Source organism: Ranitomeya variabilis, chromosome 2 (genome assembly GCF_051348905.1).
Source record: "Ranitomeya variabilis isolate aRanVar5 chromosome 2, aRanVar5.hap1, whole genome shotgun sequence".
Lineage (NCBI taxonomy): Eukaryota > Metazoa > Chordata > Amphibia > Anura > Dendrobatidae > Ranitomeya > Ranitomeya variabilis.
The window spans coordinates 834409264-834432746 of record NC_135233.1 but is presented as its reverse complement, the minus strand read 5'-3'; the positions used below and the strand labels follow the sequence as shown (position 1 = coordinate 834432746).

The 23483-nt window shown below is 42.7% G+C and overlaps 1 protein-coding gene across 2 annotated transcripts in view; it reads right to left on the bottom strand.

Annotated features, from left to right (window-relative positions):
* The window catches only part of LOC143809950 (uncharacterized), a 28234-nt gene extending 24573 nt beyond the window's left edge, over nt 1-3661 (bottom strand). The window contains exons 1-2 of one of the 2 annotated variants that reach the window (XR_013222554.1): nt 3430-3661; nt 2939-3103 (exon numbers count right to left, since the gene is read on the bottom strand). Coding sequence is in view for 1 of the 2 variants with exons in the window: in XM_077292897.1 (XP_077149012.1) it covers nt 2313-3103; nt 3430-3499 (861 nt within the window). In the remaining variant the exon portion in view is untranslated. Of the gene's footprint in view, nt 1-2120; nt 3104-3429 lie in introns of those variants that run through there. The other variant, XM_077292897.1, reaches the window with a different exon arrangement.
* Between the last annotated feature and the right edge of the window lie 19822 nt (nt 3662-23483).

Below are 23483 nucleotides of genomic sequence, written 5' to 3'. Positions count from 1 at the left end.
TCCAATTTGTCACGAATAGGTTGATACCCCATGTGTTGGGGTAAACCCCTGTTTGGGCGCACGGGAGAGCTCGGAAGTGAAGGAGCACTGTTTTACTTTTTCAGCGCAGAATTGGATGGAATTGAGATCGGACGCCATGTCGCGTTTGGAGATTCCCTGATGTGCCTAAACAGTGGAAACCCCCCAATTCTAACTGAAACCCTATTCCAAACACAACCCTAACCCTAATCCAAACGGTAACCTTAACCACACCCCTAACCCTGACACATCCCTAACCCTAATCCCAACTCTAATCCCAACTGTAAATGTAATCCAATCCCTAACCCTAACTTTAGCCCCAATCCTATCTTTAGCTCCAACCCTAACTGTAGCCCTAACCCTAACTTTAGCCCCACCCTAACCCTAACTTTAGCTCCAAACCTAACCCTAACTTTAGCCCTAACCCTAACTTTAGCCCTAACTGTTGCCCTAAAAATAATCCTATCCCCAACCCTAACCCTAGCCCTAACCCTAGCCCCAACTCTAATCCTAGCCCTAACTCTAACCCTAGCACCAACCCTAACCCTAGCCATAGCCCTAACCCTAACCCTAGCCCTAACCCTAACCCTAATGGAAAAATGGAAATAAATACATTTTCTTAATTTTATTATTTCTCCCTAAGGGGGTGATGAAGGGGGGTTTGATTTACTATTTATAGTGGGTACTTTAGCAGATTTTTATGATTGGCAGCTGTCACACACTAAAAGACACTTTTTATTGCAAACGATAGTTTTTGCGTCCCTACATTTTGAGAGCTATAATTTTTCCATATTTTGGTCCACAACGTCATGTGAAGTCTTGTTTTTTGCTGGACGAGTTGACGTTTTTATTGGTAACATTTTCGGGCACGTGACATTTTTTACCGCTTTTTATTCCGATTTTTGTGAGGCAGAATGACCAAAAACCAGCTATTCATGAATTTTTCTTTGGGGGGGCGTTTCTACCGTTCCACGTTTGGTAAAATTGATAAAGCAGTTTTATTCTTTGGGTCAGTACGATTACAGCGATACCTCATGTATATAATTTTTTTATGTTTTGGCACTTTTATAGGATAAAAACTTATTCTGCTTTATTCTGAGGACTATAACTTTTTTATTTTTGCGCTGATGATGCTGTATGGCAGCTAATTTTTTGTGGGAAAAGATGACGTTTTCAGCGGTACCATGGTTATTTATATCCGTCTTTTTGATCGCGTGTTATTCCACTTTTTGTTCGGCGGTATGATAATAAAATGTTTTTTGCTCCGTTTTTTTTTTTTACGGTGTTCTCTGAAGGGGTTAACTAGTGGGCCAGTTTTATAGGTCGGAACGTTACAGACGCTGTGATACTAAATATGTGTACTTTTATTGAAAGCCACCTCCCTGCAGGACCCGGAAGTAGCCCCGCGGCCATTTTGTATCCGGGGCCTGCAGGGAGGAGACACTCGGTACAAGGTGAGCACTTCACCTTGTACCGAGGGTCTCAGGGAAGAACGCAGGGAGCCCCCTCCCTGCCCGATGCTTCCCTATACCGCCGGAACACTGCGATCATGTTTGATCGCAGTGTGCCGGGAGCGGTCCGTGACTATGTGCCAGATGTCAGCTGCGATAGTCAGCTGGCACCCGGTCGATCGCATATGACGTACTATCCCATCACTGGGAATTAAGTCCCAGGTCACCTCGAAGGGATAGTATGTCATATGGGATTCAGGGGTTAAAGTACCACTGCAACGCTGAAAACAGAGACCGCTGGAGTAAGTAAATAAAAATTCACCGATGTGGGGTGGGAAGTGTTATAGCATGTGGGCTGGTGGGATTTGTGTGGCAGAGCAGCTTTTTAGTCCCAGTCCTTGGCCTGTATCACTGGTAATAGGAAGCTGCAGATAGATAGAGGGTGGAGGCATGTGAGTAGAGTTATCAATCGGTGTGATTGGTGCTGGCTTACTGGCCAGTGCAAAGCATCATGGAGCTTGTATTAATACAACGCAGGAACAGGAAAGGAAGAGATGAATGTAAGCATCAGCGTGCAGCCAGCAAAGAGAAAGCACTGCTAACCACATGATAAAAGGTATATACTACTAAAATAAGATTATAGATGTATTTAGAGGTAGATAACAACACGATTTACTAAAAAAAAACAAACAGTAACCTCTTAATAATCGGACAATACATAGCTGTCTGAATTGACAGGCCACTGGAGTTTAGAGCAGGGCCTGGCGATGGAGCTGCGCAGGTGAGTAACAGCACCCTGATCTTCATGTCCTTCCAGTAGCTTTCAATTGTACTTTTGCTGCTTTACGTGAAGCAGTTGTTCCGACAAAGAGGACATGTAGGGTTGGACTGGAGCCAAGTCAAGATGCAACTCTGATGGTAGTTGTGGTTGCACGGGAGCATTGTGACCTGCTCTCCAGTCTCATACTCTGTCATACATATGACGCATGACCCAATGTCCTCCGGAGATGTTATAGTCCTAGTTGGGAAATTGTCAACTTGCAGAGTTCTGCTGGGCTGAGAATGCCATCGTTCCTGAAAAGCAGAATTTTGTGCAGGTGGTGCTTGTGGCTCCACCTGTGGCATTGGTCTTCTCATTCCCTGCAGCCGAATGAGCATGTTGAGTATATTGTTCACATTCGGTACCTCACTAAATCTGCCGCGAGGTAGAATTAGATTTGCCAGTTCAAATTCAATGATGGTCTCTGCAGATCCACTTGTTTCTAGGCTGGCATTCATGCGACTTTCTCTAGTTGTTCTGAATGGAGCTGGAAGCTCCCTGGTTGTGCCACTATGCAGGATGGTATCTGGCAGTTGGATTTCCAATGCAGTGGTGGTGGCTGAAGAACCACTTGCTTGTTCATCATCCCTGCTGCTGGGTCCTGTGATTCTTAAGGGTTCCAAAGGGACACGACTTATTGGAGACTTACTTCTTCCAGTATTTCTTTCTTGTCTCCTATGATGTGGAGGGGCTCTGGCACATCTCCCTCTTCTCTCAGTGCCAGAGTTGCTGAACCTCTGTTGACCATCATTATTAGAGTGTCTTCCCTGATGTCGTTGAGATGACCTCAGTCTATGGACAATTGTTGCCTGACCTGCAATGACATTATAATTTAGTTAACAAAATCCCTTTTAGAAATTTGGGTGGGCCTTGGTATTACTATGTGGTTTACAGATACGGGAACTCTAACTAAAATTGTGTCAAACATGGGCTGAGGAAACTTGCTCAGTGCATGTCTTTTCTGAAGACATCACAAGACAGGGTTGGAACTGGGCATTTGGTAAATTAGCCCCCAAGGAATAAGGATAGAAGGCGGAGAATGCACTGAGACATTACCCAGCAAACCTCACGGATAACTCTACCTAGGAATGCTCAGATATGGGGAAAATATTGTTTTTCTACCCCAAATGGTTCACTTACCTTGATTTTGTGGTCGGCTCAACCATACTTCATTGTCCTCAATCAGCTGTCTTAGCTCTCGGGAACTCATGGCCTAGTTTCCGGAGGCTGAGATGATGGAGTAGTTGAGAACTAACTTCTCTGGTGGCACAGATATTATTGTGCAAAGATCAAAAAATAAGCAATGTAGGAAACACTAGATATGTAAAACAATCTAGAGTGCTTTCCAAAACCAATGTGATGTCTTAGCTTAAGCATAAACTCACAAAATGGCACTGAATCACTGTGCTCAGTGATTGTCTATCCGTAGGACATTCAAGAATGCCATTGTGACATCACTTGTGAGTGTGACCTCACCGTCTCCTAAGAAGTGACTTTCATCCCTCATGATAGCTTTTTGACATCATGGCAGTCAGGCTTCAGTGCAGCTTGCTAACAATTGCTGAATTGCAGGGCTGAGAACTGTTCCTAACTGCACCATATTGTAATCCATGCACTTATATATAAATTATGAATAGGAAATAAAATATTTTAATATTAACTGGCTCCAAGTTTGTACAAAGCAGATGTTTCACCTATTGATATTATTGATATAAGGAATAATAAATGCTCTGCTATATATTATAAGTATATTAGTCATTAAATAAATGTGCAATTCCCCAGGTGACTCTTAAAATTCTTTATAAGTTATAACAGGGACTACATTATTTTCTATAATATCTTCTGCTGCATACGCAGTTCTCCAAAGCAACCTGTATCTGAATAGTAAGGCTATGTGTGCATGTTGCGGACTTGCTTGAGTAAAATTCTGCGTAGTTTCTGCCTCTCTAGGCAGAAAACGCAGTTGAAAATCCACGCAGATTTGATGCAGATTTTCATGCGGATTTTCTTGCGTTTTTGTAAATCCATAGAGCTAAATAAAAGATACATTATTAAAAAAAAAAAGAATTGTGATGTAATTTCCTTGTTCAACCTCCTCAGCCAGATACCCTCATTAATATTAAATAGAGACACCCACACACACCCACACCAACAATTACATAGAGACACACACACAAATAAAGAGACACACCCACAATTAAATAAAGACACACACAAACACACACACACAGTCACCAGCCTATGTAGGAGCATTAACATAATTAACATACATATGCTGTAACAAAACAGCAACTGTTATTAGGCTACATCCCCACGGTCAGTAATCGGCAGTGCTTTGGACTCAGCACATGTCCACTGTGTCCAAAGAGCACTGGCTTTTGAACGCAGGTATTCATTGAACCATGCAGAACAACCACTCCCTATATATTGGACGGGTGATATTTATCTTGCAGAGACTGAGTGTCTCCGCAAGATAAATATATAAATGTATACCGTGGCACAGCTGTGATGGTGCTCAAAAAGAGGTTCCCACACCAGAATAATAGTAGAATAACTTTTGCCACTCAACTTGTAGAATGGATGAATTTTATTAGCAGTCACAGGTAAACGTTTCGGTCAATACAGCTGACCTTCTTCAATTCACTGCAGAAATACAGATAAAACGTAAATATGAAATCAATACTTATGAGACTAATGACCATGAGTCTAATACCAAGAGGATAGTGTCAAAAAAAATGTGCAAGGATGGTAAGGGATGGGGAAAGGAAAACTTGAGGAAAGAAACGGGAAAGGGAAAAAGGGCAAAAACATACCCAACTGCTCCTGAGGTGTCTGGGTGAACAACACCTATAATAATGACCAATGTGTATATTTCATAAGTAGCTAAAAGGGTAAGGTCTACAATAATCCAATGTAGAAATAACTTACATGGGAGATATTTAAAGAATTTATGACTCCCACCATGGATCATAAGAGGTCCTAAATGAGTCCTAGAAAATAGCAGGATTACAGAGTCATGAAGGAGTAATGTAAAGTATCTAAAAAAATGATACAAAGGTAGGATGACCAACCTATAGTTAAGCTTTGGTCAGAGGTGGCTCAATATGTGAGTCCAATCTTGATCTTATGTGAGGTACAGGTGTCTTTCATAAACAAGAATCTATAATAAGATAAAAAATTATTGATGGCCCTAAATATATTGAATAATAATGTCCCCCTCTGGTAACTTACCCTTTGTAGATAATGTGCACCTCGATTTACATGTGAAGGCAAGTAGATCTGTGCATCAGTATAATGGTGAGACCTAAAGTGAAAGTAAAAATAAGTGCTATATCACGAATAAAGTGGTGTGTTTTTCATAAAAACATGTATACACACCATATATAGTTGTGTGCAGCCCGGACCTAGATGGAGGACCAATTGGATATCACGACTATCTGTATGAGAAACGTTACTAAATAATGGTATCCACTAAAATAAGTAACTTCCTTATTTCAAAAAGGGGTAGTAAGTGTCTGTTGCCGGTGGTGGATAGTGGTGTCCTGCTGAACAAGATTGCGGTGTCCACCGCTTGTTCCAGGGCAGTAAAGCAGCGTACCAGCGCCCTATTTGAGGGCTGGGGAGGGATCAATATCTCAGCCACAGCCAGGAAGTGCGTCACCGGAAGTGACACTACACCTTATGGTGCCGCTGTATGCGTTCCACAGGAATCAGGAAGTGGCATGGCAGTGCGTTCCACCACTATCTGCCAGACACGATAATTACCAAATGTCAATTAAGATGGCAAAAATGAGAGAAGGAGAAAGTGAATGTGTGTGTGTGGAGTGGTGAAATACCACGGTTTTTATATGGGACGTATAAACATGGAAAAAAAAATTTTGGACAAAAAATTAATTAAATGCAGTGCAGTGATTAAAAGGTAAAAAAGGAAAAAAAGGGATGTCTGCTTTTATAAGGGGGTCTCGAATATTGCGAGGACGTTTATAGCAAGGTAGAAATTTATTTTTAAAATCAGGTATCTCAGGTTGTGCCTCCCTCAGGAGATTCCAATATTCTCTAATGGTGTGATGGAGGATATGGACATTCGGGTGAAAAGTATGGACGAAAGTTATCCATTTTGTAACTGGTTGATTAGACAACGTAGATGGTTGAATAGCGTTATTTAATAAATCTGAAAGGTAATCTCGCTCCCTGAACTTATGGAACATCTCACTCTTTCTCTCATTGTTTCTGATAGGATCTGTGACTATACGTTTGATCCTCTGGAATTGAGAGCGTGGTATAGACTTTTTTTGTGGATGATGGGTGGAGGCTCTGGTAATGGAGCAGACTATTGTAGTCTGTGGGTTTTACATAGAGGTCTGTGCTAAGAACACAGTTATCATCTTTTATCACCATGGTGTCTAGAAAGCTGACCTGGTGTGTGTCATTTGTGATGGTAAATTTAAGGCCAGGCCAAGCCTGGTTAAGTATGTTAAAGAAATCATCAAGGGTGTTTGACGGACCTGTCCATATACAAAAATTGTTGTCAATAAATCTTTTCCATGTAATGCAATTGGTTCTGAAGAGGGAGTTGGGATACACTATTTCATCCTCTAAAGTGGCCATGTACGTGTTCGCGTACTGGGGGCGCCACATTAGATCCCATTGCGGTCCCTTGTGCCTGTAGGTAAAAATTGTCTTCAAGTAGGAAGTAATTTCGAGTAAGGAGCACTGTAATTCTAAACACAGATTAACTAGGTTGGAATCTAGTTCTGATTGGGTGAGTAAACGTCTCACGCATTCGATTCCGATTGTGTGGAATAGACGTATAAATCTTTTCCGTCAAAGGAAACTAATAAAGAATCCTTAGGAATAGTACCAGTGGTTTGAATTATTTTGAGAAACTCACCGGTATCTAATAGGAAAGATTGTGATTTCTGTATCAAAGGAGTCAATATCTTCTCTAAGAAGATGGATATAGGAGATAGGATGGACTCTGTGGATGCAATAATGGGTCAACTCGGGGGACACTCTAGGCTTTTATGTACCTTGGGAAGCTTATAGAAGACTGGTATGGTGGAATTTGTCTTTGTAAGAAATTATTTCGCTTTAGAGTCAATGACTCCTAGTTCAAAGTAAGTAGTGAGAATAACGGTTATGGAGTCTCCGATATCTCTCGTAGGGTCATGTGTCAATTTAATGTACACTGAATTGTCTCCTAGTTGATGATTGGCCTGTTTAATGTTATCTGCTCTGTCCATGACCACTATTGTTCCGCCTTTCTCGGCGGGATTGATGATAATCTTATGGCACTATGTAAGGACTGTAAAACTTGAAAATCTATATTCGTTAGATTAGGGGAAAAGTGTAACTTGCCATTATCTGTGTCATGACGGAGTTTAGAGAAGGCCTTTTCCACAAACTCAATGAAGGATTCTACCTCATGGGAACCTGATGGTGGTCTATAGGAGCTTTTATTGCGGAGTCCAAATTGGCCAATGGAGATTAAATATTGACTTATAGATGGGGTGTGGCCCTGTGTATGATCATTTTTTGCAAAATGAGTTAGCAATCTTATACGGCGGAAGAACCGTTGAAGCTCCATGTCAAGTCCAAAAGTGCTAAACTTAAAGGAGGGACAGAAGGATAATCCCTAAGCAGATTGTGTTCTGCAATGCTAAGAGATATTGATGACTAACGACCTTGTACCTGTAAGCGCGTCACTCTGTAGAAGTCTGGACCTCTTCCTTCGTTGGCTCTGGCGGGGCCTCTTCTTCTTGGGCGCCGTTTGCGTTGTTCTAAAAAATGAGTTGAACCAGTGCAAAAGTCCCCCCTGTCTATATCAGAACCTCAGGTGGAAGGGTCATTAGATGAATGGTAATCAAACCTAGAGGAATCAGAATGAGGAAGAGTTACTTCGCCAGTGGTACACTCGGTTATTATCGTAATCTTCAAGATCTCTTTGGAATTTGATCCTTTTACTGTTTTCCATATCCCTCTTGTGTTGATCAGTTACAGTCTTAATCTTGGTTTTTAGGGTACTCAACTCTTCTGCTGTGCTGAAGAAGCTAATTGTGATTCAATATTTTTGATTGTATCACAAGAAGAAGCAATGGCACCCTTTAGGTGCTCAACAGTCAAAGTCATTAAATCAAATGAACACATTTAAAATCTGGTCAAATTTCTGGCAAAAAAACAGAAGAGTCACTGAAGAGTGTTGATCGTAATGGGACCCTCAATCCCCTTGGAATGCGGTTGACCTGAAGGTATTCGGATAATGTAACGAAATGTAGTTCGAGATTACCGTATTTTTCGCTTTGTAAGACGCTCCGGATTATAAGACGATGAGGAGAAAAATAGGAAAAAAAACATTTTTTAATATATTGGTGTTGCTTATAATCCATGCGTCTTATTGCTTACCGGGTGTGGTGGCTGTGGTGAAGCAGGGTCCCAGGGTCGCTGCTGGAGGAGGCAGGAGTGGAGCGTTGCTGCAGGCTGGGATGAGGGGGTGTGCAGGTGTCCTGTGCTGTGGGGGGCTCCTGTGCTGCAGGGGGGTTCCTGTGCTGCAGGTTGGCTCCTGTGCTGCAGAGGTGTCGCTGGTGCTGTAGGGGTGTCTCTGCTGCTGCGGGGGCTCTGCTGACATTTTGTTAAAGGCCAGAGCCCCCAGTTCATCCATGTTTTCCTGTGAAACGAACTCCAGTGAAATGGCCGCCGGGAGGCGGCACATGCACAGACAGAGATCTCGGCACCAAGATCTCCGGAGATGACATTTCAGCGTCACCCTGGGCAGCAGCGGACACCCTGGGCAGTGGCAGCAGCGGCGGCGGACACCCCCTCATCCCAGCTTGCAGCGGTAACGGTAAGAGCTTTCCAGCAAAGACAAAATTGTAATCAACCTCTACTTTTACTTGTTAACAGCTGGTTGGAGAATATTAAAACTTAACCTTTATTAGATCTATTAAAAGAGTATATAAAGTGCGGGAAAATAGTGCAAAAAAAAGTGCTTGTGCTTCAAACATAAGTGCAGCATAAAAACCAAACAAGTAACAATTTCACATACCACGTAACTCAATTAAAGAGCAATGGTTCCAGCCATCGTGCAGGGATACTAAGTCTGTTTCCTGCAAATCAAAGATCCCTCTTTTTTTGGTCTCCGTATGTTCAGTCACACCATAGAAATGCCACTATATTAAATACCCGCCTTGTAAATACAACAAAGCCACATAGAACAATAGGTAGATTGAAACCTCAAAAAAAGGACATAGTACCAAAATGTCAAAACTACTGTCAATTAGTTTATTCAAATTATAACAAAGGGTATTAAAATGGAGAAACTGACAAGAATAATACACAGTGCAAATCACTTAACAAGAACACATCAAATAGGGTACAGATCAACCATACTGGAGAGTAAACCTCAATGAGATGAGGTAAATACCAATACATATCCTAAGAGGTCCTAAGACCATGTAAAGTGCAAGAAAAAAGTGTCTCTAAGCATAAGTACCAGTGAAGAGATGATCCGTAGTTCCCCAGGACTCCAGCTATGCAAGCTCACAGTATCTCTATACCATACATGATATATTATCCCGGACTCCAGAATACATAGTACCTCCCACCCAGGGCAGGCATGTTCAGTATATGACACGAACGGGTATATTTCTTTAAAGCAAGATTTTTATACTCATCTGCAGGACCAGATATTTCAGCCGGTGCCTTTATCCGAGTATCAAGGCTCCCATATCGGGCATTGGTCTGTGTTTTGCCATGCCGTCCTAGCCTTTAAGCAGTTAATGTCTCCCTACGCGTTTCGTCTTTCAACTCATCAGGGGGGCGGCGACATCAAATCTATAACAAACGAGCATTGCTGAATTCATGATCTCCTTACTTGTCTTAAATAGACTCCATGCATATTCCCACATCGCGTGGTTCCGGACGCTGGCCGGTCACTTCCGGCATTCGAAATGCTCATGCGCCGGGACGTATACGTCACGTCCTGGACTTGGACCGCAAGCGGTGAGCGTTGGAGCGCTATCGTCATCTCCGGCTGCTAATCGCATGAGAAAATGTGTTGTACCACTGACGTATTGGTCATATGACCTCTGCCGGTACACAATAATGTGGCAGACAAAAAAATGCTGTCGCACTATTACATTCATCCAGGTGGGTGCTAATCCTTAGCCACCATAGAAGCTGTCTGAGAACTAAGTTCATATGTGCAGATTTCTTGAAACCCCTGAATAATATGCACCTTAACGGGATATTGGCCAAATTACTACGCTCATTCAGAGGTATCACAAAAAAGGGATATCACCTAATCACCTGATCAATGAGTTCGAGTAATTTCTAGGAGGTGAAAAATTATATACCCGTACAAACAATATTCGGAGTAGTGGTATAATGTTTGTACATACATATGCACAATCCATCATTCTTAGGGTGGTGGCCTTTTGGGCCACGACGGAACCTCCAAACCACGCATATCTCATACAAGAAGGATAGAAAGGGTGAATCCCTAAATAAAATCCCTCAGATACCCTGCCTATTCAAACCCTACCTACCGCGGAGGTTAGCACCCTAAGAACCTACGCAATGGCGCCCAATTGATGTAACTAGCTCGCGCCTGCGCACAGAGCCAGATTCCCAGCCCCGCAGTGTGAATACATCATAACACACTGTGGGGAGAGATCTGGGGCCTCTGCTGTGCGCAGATGCGATCTACTTACATCACTTGATATAAGTTCCAGGGCAGCGCACACAGCACATGCCTGAGAAATAATTGCAGATCATAGGCACGGGTGACGGGACAAGACAGAGAGGAGGCAGCGCACGGTGGGATGATGGACGGCTGCGAGGTGCTTGAGTCAGGGAGAAATCATACCTCCCTGACTCAATAGAGGTATGACACAAAATTTATAAGTGATTATTTCAGCATTCCTAGGATACTAAACATAAGAGCCACCTTCACAGAATGCAGCCTTAGTGCTGCTGAAGGTGGCTCTTTTATTTTAATACGCCCTGGGGGGGGTGACAGGTTCCCTTTAAAACAGGGAGAAGTGACAATGAGTGCCACATCACCGGAAGTACAGTTAGGTCCATATATATTTGGACAGAGACAACATTTTTCTAATTTTGGTTATAGACATTACCACAATGAATATTAAGCAAAACAGTTCAGATGCAGTTGAAGTTCAGACTTTCAGCTTTCATTTGAGGGTATCCACATTAAAATTGGATGAAGGGTTTAGGAGTTTCAGCTCTTTAACATGTGCCACCCTGTTTTTAAAGGGACCAAAAGTAATTGGACAATTGACTCCAAGTCTATTTCATGGACAGCTGTGGGCAATCCCTTTGTTATGTAATTCTCAATTAAGCAGATAAAAGGCCTGGAGTTGATTTGAGGTGTGGTGCTTGCATTTGGAAGGTTTTGCTGTGAAGTAAACATGCGGTCAAAGGAGCTCTCCGTGCAGGTGAAACAAGCCATCCTTAAGCTGCGAAAACAGAAAAAAACCATCCGAGAAATTGCTACCATATTAGGAGTGGCAAAATCTACAGTTTGGTACATCCTGAGAAAGAAAGAAAGCACAGGTGAACTCATCAATGCAAAAAGACCTGGGCGCCCACGGAAGACAACAGTGGTGGATGATCGCAGAATAATCTTCATGGTGAAGAGAAACCCCTTCACAACAGCCAACCAAGTGAATAACACTCTCCAGGAGGTAGGCGTATCAATACCCAAATCTACCATAAAGGGAAGACGGCATGAAAGTAAATATAGAGGGTTCACTGCACGGTGCAAGCCACTCATAAGCATCAAGAGTAAAAAGGCTAGACTGGACTTTGCTAAAAACCATCTAAAAAAGCCAGCACAGTTCTGGAAGAACATTCTTTGGACAGATGAAACCAAGATCAACCTCTACCAGAATGTTGGAAAGAGAAAAGTATGGCAAAGGCGTGGTACAGCTCATGATCCAAAGCATACCACATCATCTGTAAAACACGGCGGACGCAGTGTGATGGCTTGGGCATGCATGGCTGCCAGTGGCACTGGGTCACTAGTGTTTATTGATGATGTGACACAGGACAGAAGCAGCCGAATGAATTCTGAGGTCTTCAGAGCCATACTGTGTGCTCAGATCCAGCCAAATGCAGCCAAACTGATTGGTTGTCGTTTCATACTACAGATGGACAATGACCCAAAACATAAATCCAAAGCAATCCAGGAGTTTATTAAAGCAAAGAAGTGGAATATTCTTGAATGGCCAAGTCAGTCACCTGATCTCAACCCAATTGAGCATGCATTTCACTTGTTAAAGACTAAACTTCAGACAGAAAGGCCCACAAACAAACAGCAACTGAAAACCACCGCAGTGAAGGCCTGGCAGAGCATCAAAAAGGAGGAAACACAGCGTCTGGTGATGTCCATGAGTTCAAGACTTCAGGCAGTCATTGCCAACAAAGGGTTTTCAACCAAGTACTAAAAATGAACATTTTATTTTTAATTATTGAATCTGTCCAATTACTTTTGGTCCCTTTAAAAACAGGGTGGCATATGTTAAGGAGCTGAAACCCCTAAAATCTTCAACCAATTTTAATGTGGATACCCTCAAATGAAAGCTGAAAGTCTGAACTTCAACTGCATCTGAATTGTTTTGTTTAAAATTCATTGTGGTAATGTCTATAATCAAAATTAGAAAAATGTTGTCTCTGTCCAAATATATATGGACCTAACTGTATATGGTATTCCACAAAAATAGATGAAATTCAAACAACGTTAAATATCATTCTAATAGTGCGGTAACAAGTAGAAAAACACTCTAATCATTAATCATCAAGTGTGTAAGGGAGAAATAAGCTCCTCAAAAATAGTTCAAATTGACAATAACTGGAGAACAATATTAATAAGACCAAAGAGAATATGGACTGAATGGGAATATTGAAGGCAAGAAATCAGTACAAGACGAGAAGCAGTTTTCTATATAAACAGTGCTCTAGGTCAAAAGAAGATCCTAAATAATGTAATATATCCAGACCTGTCACATGCAAAAACCCTGTTTAAGATCGGCCCAAATATCAAAATTATTCTCATAAAGCAGACAGAGATGTTAAACTGATCTCAGAAAAATATGTAATGTAACCATATACAACCTGGTGGTGGGATGCAGCTAACCCCAATGCGTGTTTCGTGTCAGCTTCTTCGGTTTGTATCAGGGGGTAAGTCCTTTGCTGACAGTGCTGAATATCAAAGTATACTGAGTAGTGATGAGCGAAGCATTTCCGAGATTATTCTGCGGGAGCTCGGGTCTCCTCCTTTTAATTTTGGCTCTTTTTAGAGTGCCAATCAACATGCAGGGATTGTCTGCCATGCACTGTAATACCGCAGCCATCTTTCTTGTGGTATTACAGTGATTGGCTGGCTGCACAGTGTCATCAGGACTATAAGAGACCTGGCACTGCCCTGCTCGCCGCATTCTGCTTCAGACTCAGCTAGTGTATGGAGAGTTGCTGCTGAGATAGGGTTAGATTGTTACTTTTACTATTTAGTGTGGGTCTACTAGTATTCAATCCACAAATCCTGATAAACCAACAGTCCTTTTTAAGGCTAATTTGGGGGTACATAGATTGCAACTCTAGGTAGGCAGGGGAGTCTATGTGCACATATCCACATCAGTGCAAGGCCTGCAGGCATTGTGAGTATATAGATCTCCCTGCATACATCAAAAGGCTCCATTACTGTTTGCTGCTGCAAATTTTATATATACGTAGCTGCAGGTATCCGTGGCTATTTTTTTTGTTTTGCACCTTATACCTGCTAATTTTATTACAAAGCAGTCCATAGCCCCATTTTTCTACATTTATTTGCTTGGTCACACTGCAGACTACAGCCAGGTCATTTCAATAAAAGAGCGTGAAAATCGAACAATTTAATTTATTTTTTTTTGTCCCAGCCATCAGATGTGAGTGCGCAGAAAATTCTGGCCTTTTTTATTGGTACTATAGTATTTTTTGGAGTGTCTTACAACATTTTTGGACACCATTTTGCTGACCAAAAAATCTGTAGCGGTCCCAAAAATATTTAGTTACAGTTCTTATTTTTATAACTACTTATTGACACAAGGCCACATTTTGATCAGTCTGTTATCTCCATCCGACGCCTGGTCTATCTGTGGTCTCCAAATCCTTGCTTTTCAGGCATACATTCCAGTTTTTCGTCTGCTACCCTTGGTGTATACAGTATTTTGTGGTTAAAAAAATAAAAAAAAAGGCAGGCCACATATTGAAACAGTCTGCTATCTCCGTCAGATGCCTGGTCTATCTGTGGTGTCAAAATCCTTGCTTTTCAGGCATACATTCCAGTTTTTTGTCTGCTACCCTTGGTGTATACAGTATTTTGTGCTTCAAAAAATTTTAAAATATACAGGCCACATATTGAAAAAGTATGTTATCTCAGTCAGACGCCTGGTTTATCTGTGGTCTCCAAATCCTTGCTTTTCAGGCATACATTCCATTTTTTGTCTGCTACCCTTGGTGCATACAGTATTTTGTGGCTCAAAAATTTTTAAAATATACAGGCCACATATTGAAACAGTCTGTTATCTCAGTCAGACAACTGGTCTATCTGTGGTCTCCAAATCCTTTCTTTTCAGGCATACATTCCACTTTTTGGTCTGCTATCCTTGGTGTATACAGTATTTGATGGTTCAAAACATTTAAAAGAGACAGGCCACATATTGAAACAGTCTGTTATCTCAGTCAGATGCCTGGTCTATCTGTGGTCTCCAAATACTTGATTTTCAGGCATACTGATCACTTATAAGTTTTCTCAAAATTAATCCATTTGTATTGAACTTTTAAAATATTTCAGTAGTCCATTTAAAATGGGCAAGGCAAGGTATGGGGAAGTGGACGTGATGCTGATGGTGCATTCAGAGGACGAGGCCGTGGCCAAGCTGAAAGTGGGCCACAACAAAGACCCACATATGCTCTCTCGCTCTTCCTATCACAGTTTCTAGGGGACCACCACACACCACTATTGAAGCCAGAAAGTGTGAAACGGTTGTTGTTGGATAGTGGATAATGCTTCCAGTCACTTAGCCACCACCACCACGTCTTCCACGTGGTCAAGTCTGAGTAGCCGTTAGTGTGGACTGCATATTACACACGCTGATCCTCCTTCCTCCCACCATGTCAAGTGCCCTGAGACAACTGATCCCACACTTGGAGACGCTGAAGAGCTGTTCAGTTTTCTCTTTAAAGATTCCGGACTCTCGGCCCGTCAACTTGATGTGGGGCAAGATGAGATCGCATATAGCAATGCCCAAAGATTTGAGCAGCCACGGTCACAGGAAGGCGATGGTGGGAAAGTGTCACAAGAGGTGGACGATGATGAGACACAATTGCCAGAAAGTCAGGAGGAGGAGCAGGGTGCGGATGTGGAAGACGAGGTGGTGGATGACATAGTAACTGACCCACCCTGACAGGACGACATGCAGAGCAAGGACAGCAGCACACATGGGGAAGGAGGCATAGCACCTCAACAGGCAGGAAAAAGCAGTGTGGTGGCTGCAGACAGAAGGCGTGCATCCGTTCCCCGTAACACCAACATAACAGAAGTTGCCATTCCAACTGTTAGATCTTCCCGAGTCTGGTTATTTTTTAAAGAGTCTGCCGATAACCCCAAAGAGGCCATTTGCAGCACCTGCCATGCCCGCATCAGCATTGGTAGCAAAACTACCAGCCTGACCACCACCAGCATGATCAGGCACATGGCAGCAAAGCACCCGACTTTGTGGGCTGAACTCCAGGCTCCAGGAACACTGTCTGCAGGTGACACAACTGCTTCCACTGTTTTGCGCAGAAGCCAATCCCCAGTTCACGGTGCATGTGAAGATGCCTCGTGCCCTGCAACTGTTGTTGCCCACAGTCAACCAGCACCATCATCAAGCCCGCCCACATCCTTGTCCCAGTGCAGCCTTCAGTTGTCTATACCCCAGTCATTGGAACGCAAGCAGAAATACCCAGCCAACGCCACACAGGCCACGGTACTAAATTCTCTCATTTGCCTGCACAATTTTGCCTTTTAGGCTCGTTGAGACGGAAGCTTTCCGCAACTTGATGGCGGCAGCCGTCCTAAGATACTCGGTCCCCAGTCGCCACTATTTCTCCCGGTGTGCCGTAACGGTATTACACCAGCACGTGTCCCACAGCATTACCCATGCCTTCAGCAATGCTCTTACTGGGAAAGTCCAACTAACCATGGACACGTGGATAAGTGCTTGTGGGAAGGGATGGCACATCTCACTGATGGCACACTAGGATAACATAGTGGAAGCCAGGACCCAGTCAGACCTTGGGATGGAACACATCCTCCCGACACCGAGGACTGCGGGACCTACATCAATCAGGGTTGCCCCCACAGTCTACAGCTCCTGCACCTCCTCTTCAGCCTCCATCTCTGAAATGAGCACATCAGTCAAAAGCTGGAAGCACTGCCTCAGCCAAGCAGCAACAGGCTGTGCTGAAGCTAATCTGCTTAGATGACATCAGTCCGCAGTGGACTTTAACAGAGTCTCATATGACTGTATCTCCAGCGATCACCACTGAGAGTCCGATACATTCCAGCTGTGAGTATAGCACCTAGTGCCATTCATTTTTTCTTTTCTTGTGCATCTTTGTTTGGACTTATTCTCTGAATTGAGCACAGGTGCTGCATCACCAGGTTCAAAATGGATATTAGTCAAGAAGATAGCATGGACTCGGTCCCAGGCATTGCATTGGAGGATGGTTTACAGGCTGGCAGAGAGGGTGCGGGGGAGTTCTTTATGGATTGCAACCATAAAGATGAACTTACGCTAATAAGTACAAAAACATTGGAATCTAAAATATACTCTCTGGCTGAGAGAGAGATTAGATTATACTGGACTATTCAATCTCTTAAATCTTATACTGAGTGTGGACGCGTTCCTAGGGGACTACGTGTGTATAAAGAGATATCACAGTTTAGCGGTGACGAATCATTTCAAAAAGCCTGGGAAGAGATTCACCTGCAATGCTCCCAGAACCTTCTGGCATTAGTAATTACGCAGAATGAAAAAGAATATGCTTTATTGTGTGAGCAACTGGAGGGCGCTAAAAGTGAGCTGAGTTCACGCGTCATAGAAACCCAATTTAAGCTGTTTTTAAAAAAACTGAATAAAAAATTGGTTTTAATTCAGATCGAAACTAAACAGAAGAAAAAAGACAAGTTTTTGAGAGACAAAAATGATTTCGCTACAGGGCAGATATTTTCCTGGAACAAATTCGGCAAAAAGAGAAATTTTCAAAGAAATCCATCTTTTAAAAGGTATAATAAACGCAAAACGCAGAGAGACGGATGGGTAACAGATTCTGACTCCAGTGGGGTTGAAGAAATTGTGGATAATAGAGGAGCTTCTGTTATCCCCTCCCAGGATGACATCCCTTTAGACAAAAGATCCGACGTGGTGGACGAAAGAAAAAATCCACAAAAGAAACGCAAGCAAGTCTCCTGGAGGAAGTAACAACCGAGAGTAATGAGCTGCAAGTAATAAATCTCTCCAGAAGAATCCTGACTCATGAGCAGAAACATGTACTATCATTAGGTCTGAACTTTTGCGTCCCTGAAGAGTTTAATTTCACAGATTTCAGGGTTGATTTATTTAAAGCCACAAGAAAACTACACCTAAAAAAATTCTTTGCGGGTAATAAAGAGAAAAGAACCTCTATTGACACCTCGACTGATAGTCCTGCCCATATTGGGAGCTTAGGCTTCATGGCTTATCCGCCTAGTGACCCGAAGGACATTGAAGATGCATGGCTTCTTGCTGGCTTGAATGAATCAACCACAAATGATCCAAAGACTACTATAGAAATTGGTCCATTAATAGAACCTTTTACTGGAGGCATTAAGTCAACTTTTATGCCCCCTACCTCTCCAGGAAATGTTGTCGATTTGTTCCAGGACATGGTTATAAAAGATGTGGAAGCCATTCTTTATTGTCCCCCTAAAAATAATTTATCCAAGAAGGAGGAGAATGCGATATATGAAATGCAGCAATGGAATGATACCATCATAAGGAAAGCGGACAAGGGTGGCAATATAGTCATCCTTGACAAATCATATTATATTGAGGAGGCGATGTCTCAATTGAACGATACATGTACTTATATCTCACTGGATTTCAATCCCATCTTGAAATTCAAGGAGAAATTGAGAAAATTATTAAATAAATTTGTAGTAAAGGGAGTTTTATCGAAAAATAAAGCAGAAAAATTATTTCCTGAACATTCAACGATTCCTAATTGGTACAGTCTGCCTAAGATTCATAAGCATGCCACTAAACCGCCCGGAAGACCAATCATATCCGGTATTGGCTCCTTAACGGAACCCTTGTCCAAATTCTTGGATTGGTTACTCAAACCCTTGCTGCATAAAATTCCCTCCTTTATTAAAGATTCGGGTGACTTTTTACTGGCACTGCGCACTTTAGATTGGCAACCCACTTTTTCACTAGCATCGATTGACATTGTCAATTTGTATACACGAATCCCCCACAATAAAGGCATCGAAGCGATTCGTACGATTTTACAGAATTGTAACAAGGATCAGGACTTCATTGACTTTGTCACTGAAAGCCTGGACTTTGTTTTAACACATAACGCATTTAGGTTTATTAATAGATGGTTTTTACAACGCACCGGAACCGCAATGGGGACGCCGGTCGCGTGTGTATTTGCAAATTTATTTTTGGCAGCATTTGAGGAGAAATACATAACTTCAGTTGGTAATCCTTTTTTGCGGTTTATTCGAGCATATCATAGGTTTGCTGACGATGTCTTTATTGTGTGGGATGGTTCAGGATTGGACTTTGAGAACTTTGTGTCCTACCTTAATAATAATAATAATGACAATATGCAATTTACTGCCTGTTTCGGAGGATTGTCGTTGGAGTTTCTTGACGTTAAAATTGATGTAGTAGAAGGGAAAATTAACACAAGTGTATACAAAAAACCTACAGCGACAAACAGCTTGCTGCATTTTAATAGCGCACACCCCTTTCACACAAAACATAGCATACCGTATAGCCAGATGGTTAGGTATAGGAAAATTACCAACAATGAGGATGCTTTTATTAAACAAATAACTGAACTCAAAACTAACTTTTTGAAAAGAAATTATCCCCCTAAAATTTTGGATATGGCGGAAAATAGAGTGAGGAAATTAGTTCAGGAGGATTTACTTAAAAGGCGCAAAAAAACAAAAAATTTCCCTAATAACGGTGCCAATGACAAATTTGTATTTACATTCACACATAGCCCAATGAATAAAGCAATCTATGCGGCTATCCATAAAAACTGGCATATATTACAATCCGATAGGGAACTTGCTGCTTTGACAGTAAACCACCCGATTTTTGCCTATAAACGCACAAAAAACCTGGGGGATCTTCTTGTTAAAAATCGTCTATCAGCTAATGACAATTCCAATTGGTTGAGGAAACTACAACCTGTAGGTAACCACAAATGTGGAAATTGTAGTTATTGTCAGTTTAGACTAATAGATAACCCTATTCGCATTGGTTCTATCTGCCACACGGTCCACCAATTGATAACATGTAAAACACGTTATGTAGTCTATATAATCATGTGTCCGTGTCACTTTTTCTATATTGGTAAGACCATTCGTCCGTTATTTCATAGATTCAGAGAGCATTACAATTCGGTTGCATCAGGGAAAGGCTGTGCTCGCTTTATAAAACATATACGCGATGTACACAGCGCTGATCCAAACATACTGCGGTTTGCAGGTTTGGAAATCGTAAAAAATCCTCCTAATGGGGGCGATCGTGACAAGAAACTCTTGCAATGCGAGGCGAGGTGGATCATTGAAACTAACGCGCAGGGCGCTATAGGATTGAACGATAAACTGGATATGTCCATTTTTCTTTAAAATGAGAATTTTGAAATAAGAATTTGCCGACTGTATTTATGTGTATACTATAAATATATATTTCTAATGTACTTGTTAGCGTAATTTGGTGCACGCATCCAAATGTGTTTTTAAACGGTATCACCTGTTCACATCATGATGTTTAGTTCCCTATATAGGAATGTGATGTTTCTAATTCACGCACCTGGACCCGTGGAAGCGCGCAGGCGCGAAACGGCCGTCGTCCTCTTGCCTCCCCTTGCACTCCCTTCCTTGCCAAGCCGCCTCTCCACCGCATGTCTATGAGCAAATGCTCTGAATAAAGGACACCCTTTGTACAGCATTACTGGGTGAGTGCCACTTATTTTTTCTTTATTCCTCTGGATCCACATTGCTTATGAAGTTGAGCACCACCCCAAAGCTATTATTTATTGCATGCCGCAGTGGACTTTAACAGAGTCTCATATGACTGTATCTCCAGCGATCACCACTGAGAGTCCGATACATTCCAGCTGTGAGTATAGCACCTAGTGCCATTCATTTTTTCTTTTCTTGTGCTTAGATGACATACCGCACAATGCTGAAGAGTTGTGGACAGCGCTGAAAGAGCAGTCAGATTTTTGGATGACACCGCTGAACCTACAGCCAGGCATGGTCATGTGTGACAATGGCCAGAACCTGGTGGCAGCTCTGAGGCAAGGTGAGATCACACATGTACTTTGCCTGGTCCATGTGCTTAACCTCGTCGTTCAACGTTTTCTAAAAAGCTACCCAGAGCTGCCGGATCTGCTAGTGAAAGTACGCCGCCTGTCTGCCCATTTTAGAAAGTCAGCTACAGATTCAGCCGCCCTTGCCGTGCTTCAGCAGCGTTTGCATCTTCCGCCTCACCGACTGGTGTGTGATGTTCCCACACATAGGAACTCTACACTGCATATGTTGGAAAGGATTTGTGAGCAGAAGAGGGCAGTTGTTGACTATCAGCATCAACAAGGCCATCGTTATTCAGTTCAGACTCAACACCTAAAACCTCAGGAGTGGACATGGATGTCAGACATATGTACCATCCTCAAAAACTTTGAGGACTGAACCAAGATGGTGAGCGGCGATCACGCCATAATTAGTGTCACCATCCCACTTCTCTGTATTCTGAAAATCTCTCTGCTGACAATTAAAGAGGATGCATTGCAGGCGGAGCACGAGGACATGGAGCAAGAAACTAATAAGGATGATTACACTCAGCCCAGCCTTATGTCATCCCAATGTAGAGACAATGAGGAGGAAGAATAGGAGCTACTTTCATGCGCTAAAGATGGTACTACAAGCACAGCTGTCATACCATCTGTTTAGCGTGGATGGCTTAGGACAGGGAGGAGGAGGATGAGGAGGACAGCATGATCAGTCGTCCTGTTTAAAAATTGTACCCCCCATGGGGAAAGGTTTGTCTGCCCATGCACTTAGTGTATGGGCATTACAAGTCTAGGAGACCTTATCCTTTAAATTGGGCCTAGTTTTTAATAAGGACTTCCTCAACGTCTCATCATCCACCACCACTAGATCACCAGGGTTAACATGTTCCTTTCTGTTACTGCCAATTTTTGGGCAAGGGTGTCTACGATCCCCATAAAATATTATTAAAAAATGTTCCCCACATGGGGAAATGTTTGTCAGTCCATGCACTTAGTGCATGGGCATTACAAGTCTAGGAGACCCGCTCCTTTAAATTGGGCGTAGTTTTTAATAAGGTCTTCCTCAATGTCTCATCATCCACCGCCACTAGATCACCAGGGTTAACTTGTTCCGAGCTGCTACAGCCAGTCAATTTTTTGGAAGGGTTGTCTATGATCCCCATAAAATATTTTTAAAAAATGTACCACCATGGGGAAATGTTTCTCAGCCTATGCACTTAGTGTATGGGTATTACGAGTCTAGGAGACCCACTCCTTTGTAATTGGACAGTTTTTTTTATGAGGCCCTCCTCCATGTTTCTTCCAAGGGGGGATTGAGGTGCGTGTAAATTTGGGTCAAGGCGGCCCTTGCATTCAATGCATAAGAAAACAGTATGGGATTACAAAATGAATAATGGGAAGTGGATTTTCCTGTGGCCATCCAGTATCTGGGTTCAAAGGCTTCTTGGGGTGCATATGACTTGGTAGCAGGGCAGGCCTTGCATTCAATGCAACATTTTTTCAGGAAGCCCTCCTGTACCTCTCGTGAAAGGGGTATTGGGGGGCATCATAATTCTTAGCAGCCCAGCCGCTCACTGCATAGGCAATATCAGCATAGGAGACCCACTGTTTAATAATGGCCCTTTAATCTGTACCAGTGTCAGCACCAGTACGAGCAGGTCCGACCACTGCGATCTTCTCTACGGGACTCAGAAGTGACGGTTGTACACAGATGCTTTCCCCAGTGCTGCCTTCTCATTGGTCCGCTCACCGGGGACGATTCTCAGGGCTCGTCTCCTATCGGTGGAGACGCTTTCGCAAACTCCACTATCATTACAGAGGTGAGGGCGCTGTCCGTCATGCTTATCAGTAGCAGTGCTGCACAGTGCAGACATGATGCTCCATACCTCCCAACTTTTGAAGATGGGAAAGAGGGACAAAGTTTGCGGCGCGCTTTGCGCGCCGCGGCAAATTTTAGGCCACGCCTCTGACCACACCCATTCATAATTAGTCACACCCATATCCACATCCCAACCACACCCATTTAGCACTGCTGATCACACTGTTTCATATACAATAATTATAAACAAAAAAATATGGCCACACAGTGCCCCATACTGTATAATGGCCACACATGATGCTCCATACTGTATAATGAACACACATGATGCTCCATACTGTATGACCGCACATGATGCTCCATACTGTATAATGACCGCACATGATGCTCCATACTGTATAATGACCCCACATGATGCTCCATACTGTATAATGGCCGCACATGATGCTCCATACTGTATAATGAACACACATGATGCTCCATACTGTATGACCGCAAATGATGCTCCATACTGTATAATGACCGCACATGATGCTCCAGACTGTATAATGACCGCACATGATGCTCCATACTGTATAATGACCCCACATGATGCTCCATACTGTATAATGACCGCACATGATGCTCCATACTGTATAATGACCGCACATGATGCTCCATACTGTATGACCGCAAATGATGCTCCATACTGTATAATGACCGCACATGATGCTCCAGACTGTATAATGACCGCACATGATGCTCCAGACTGTATAATGAC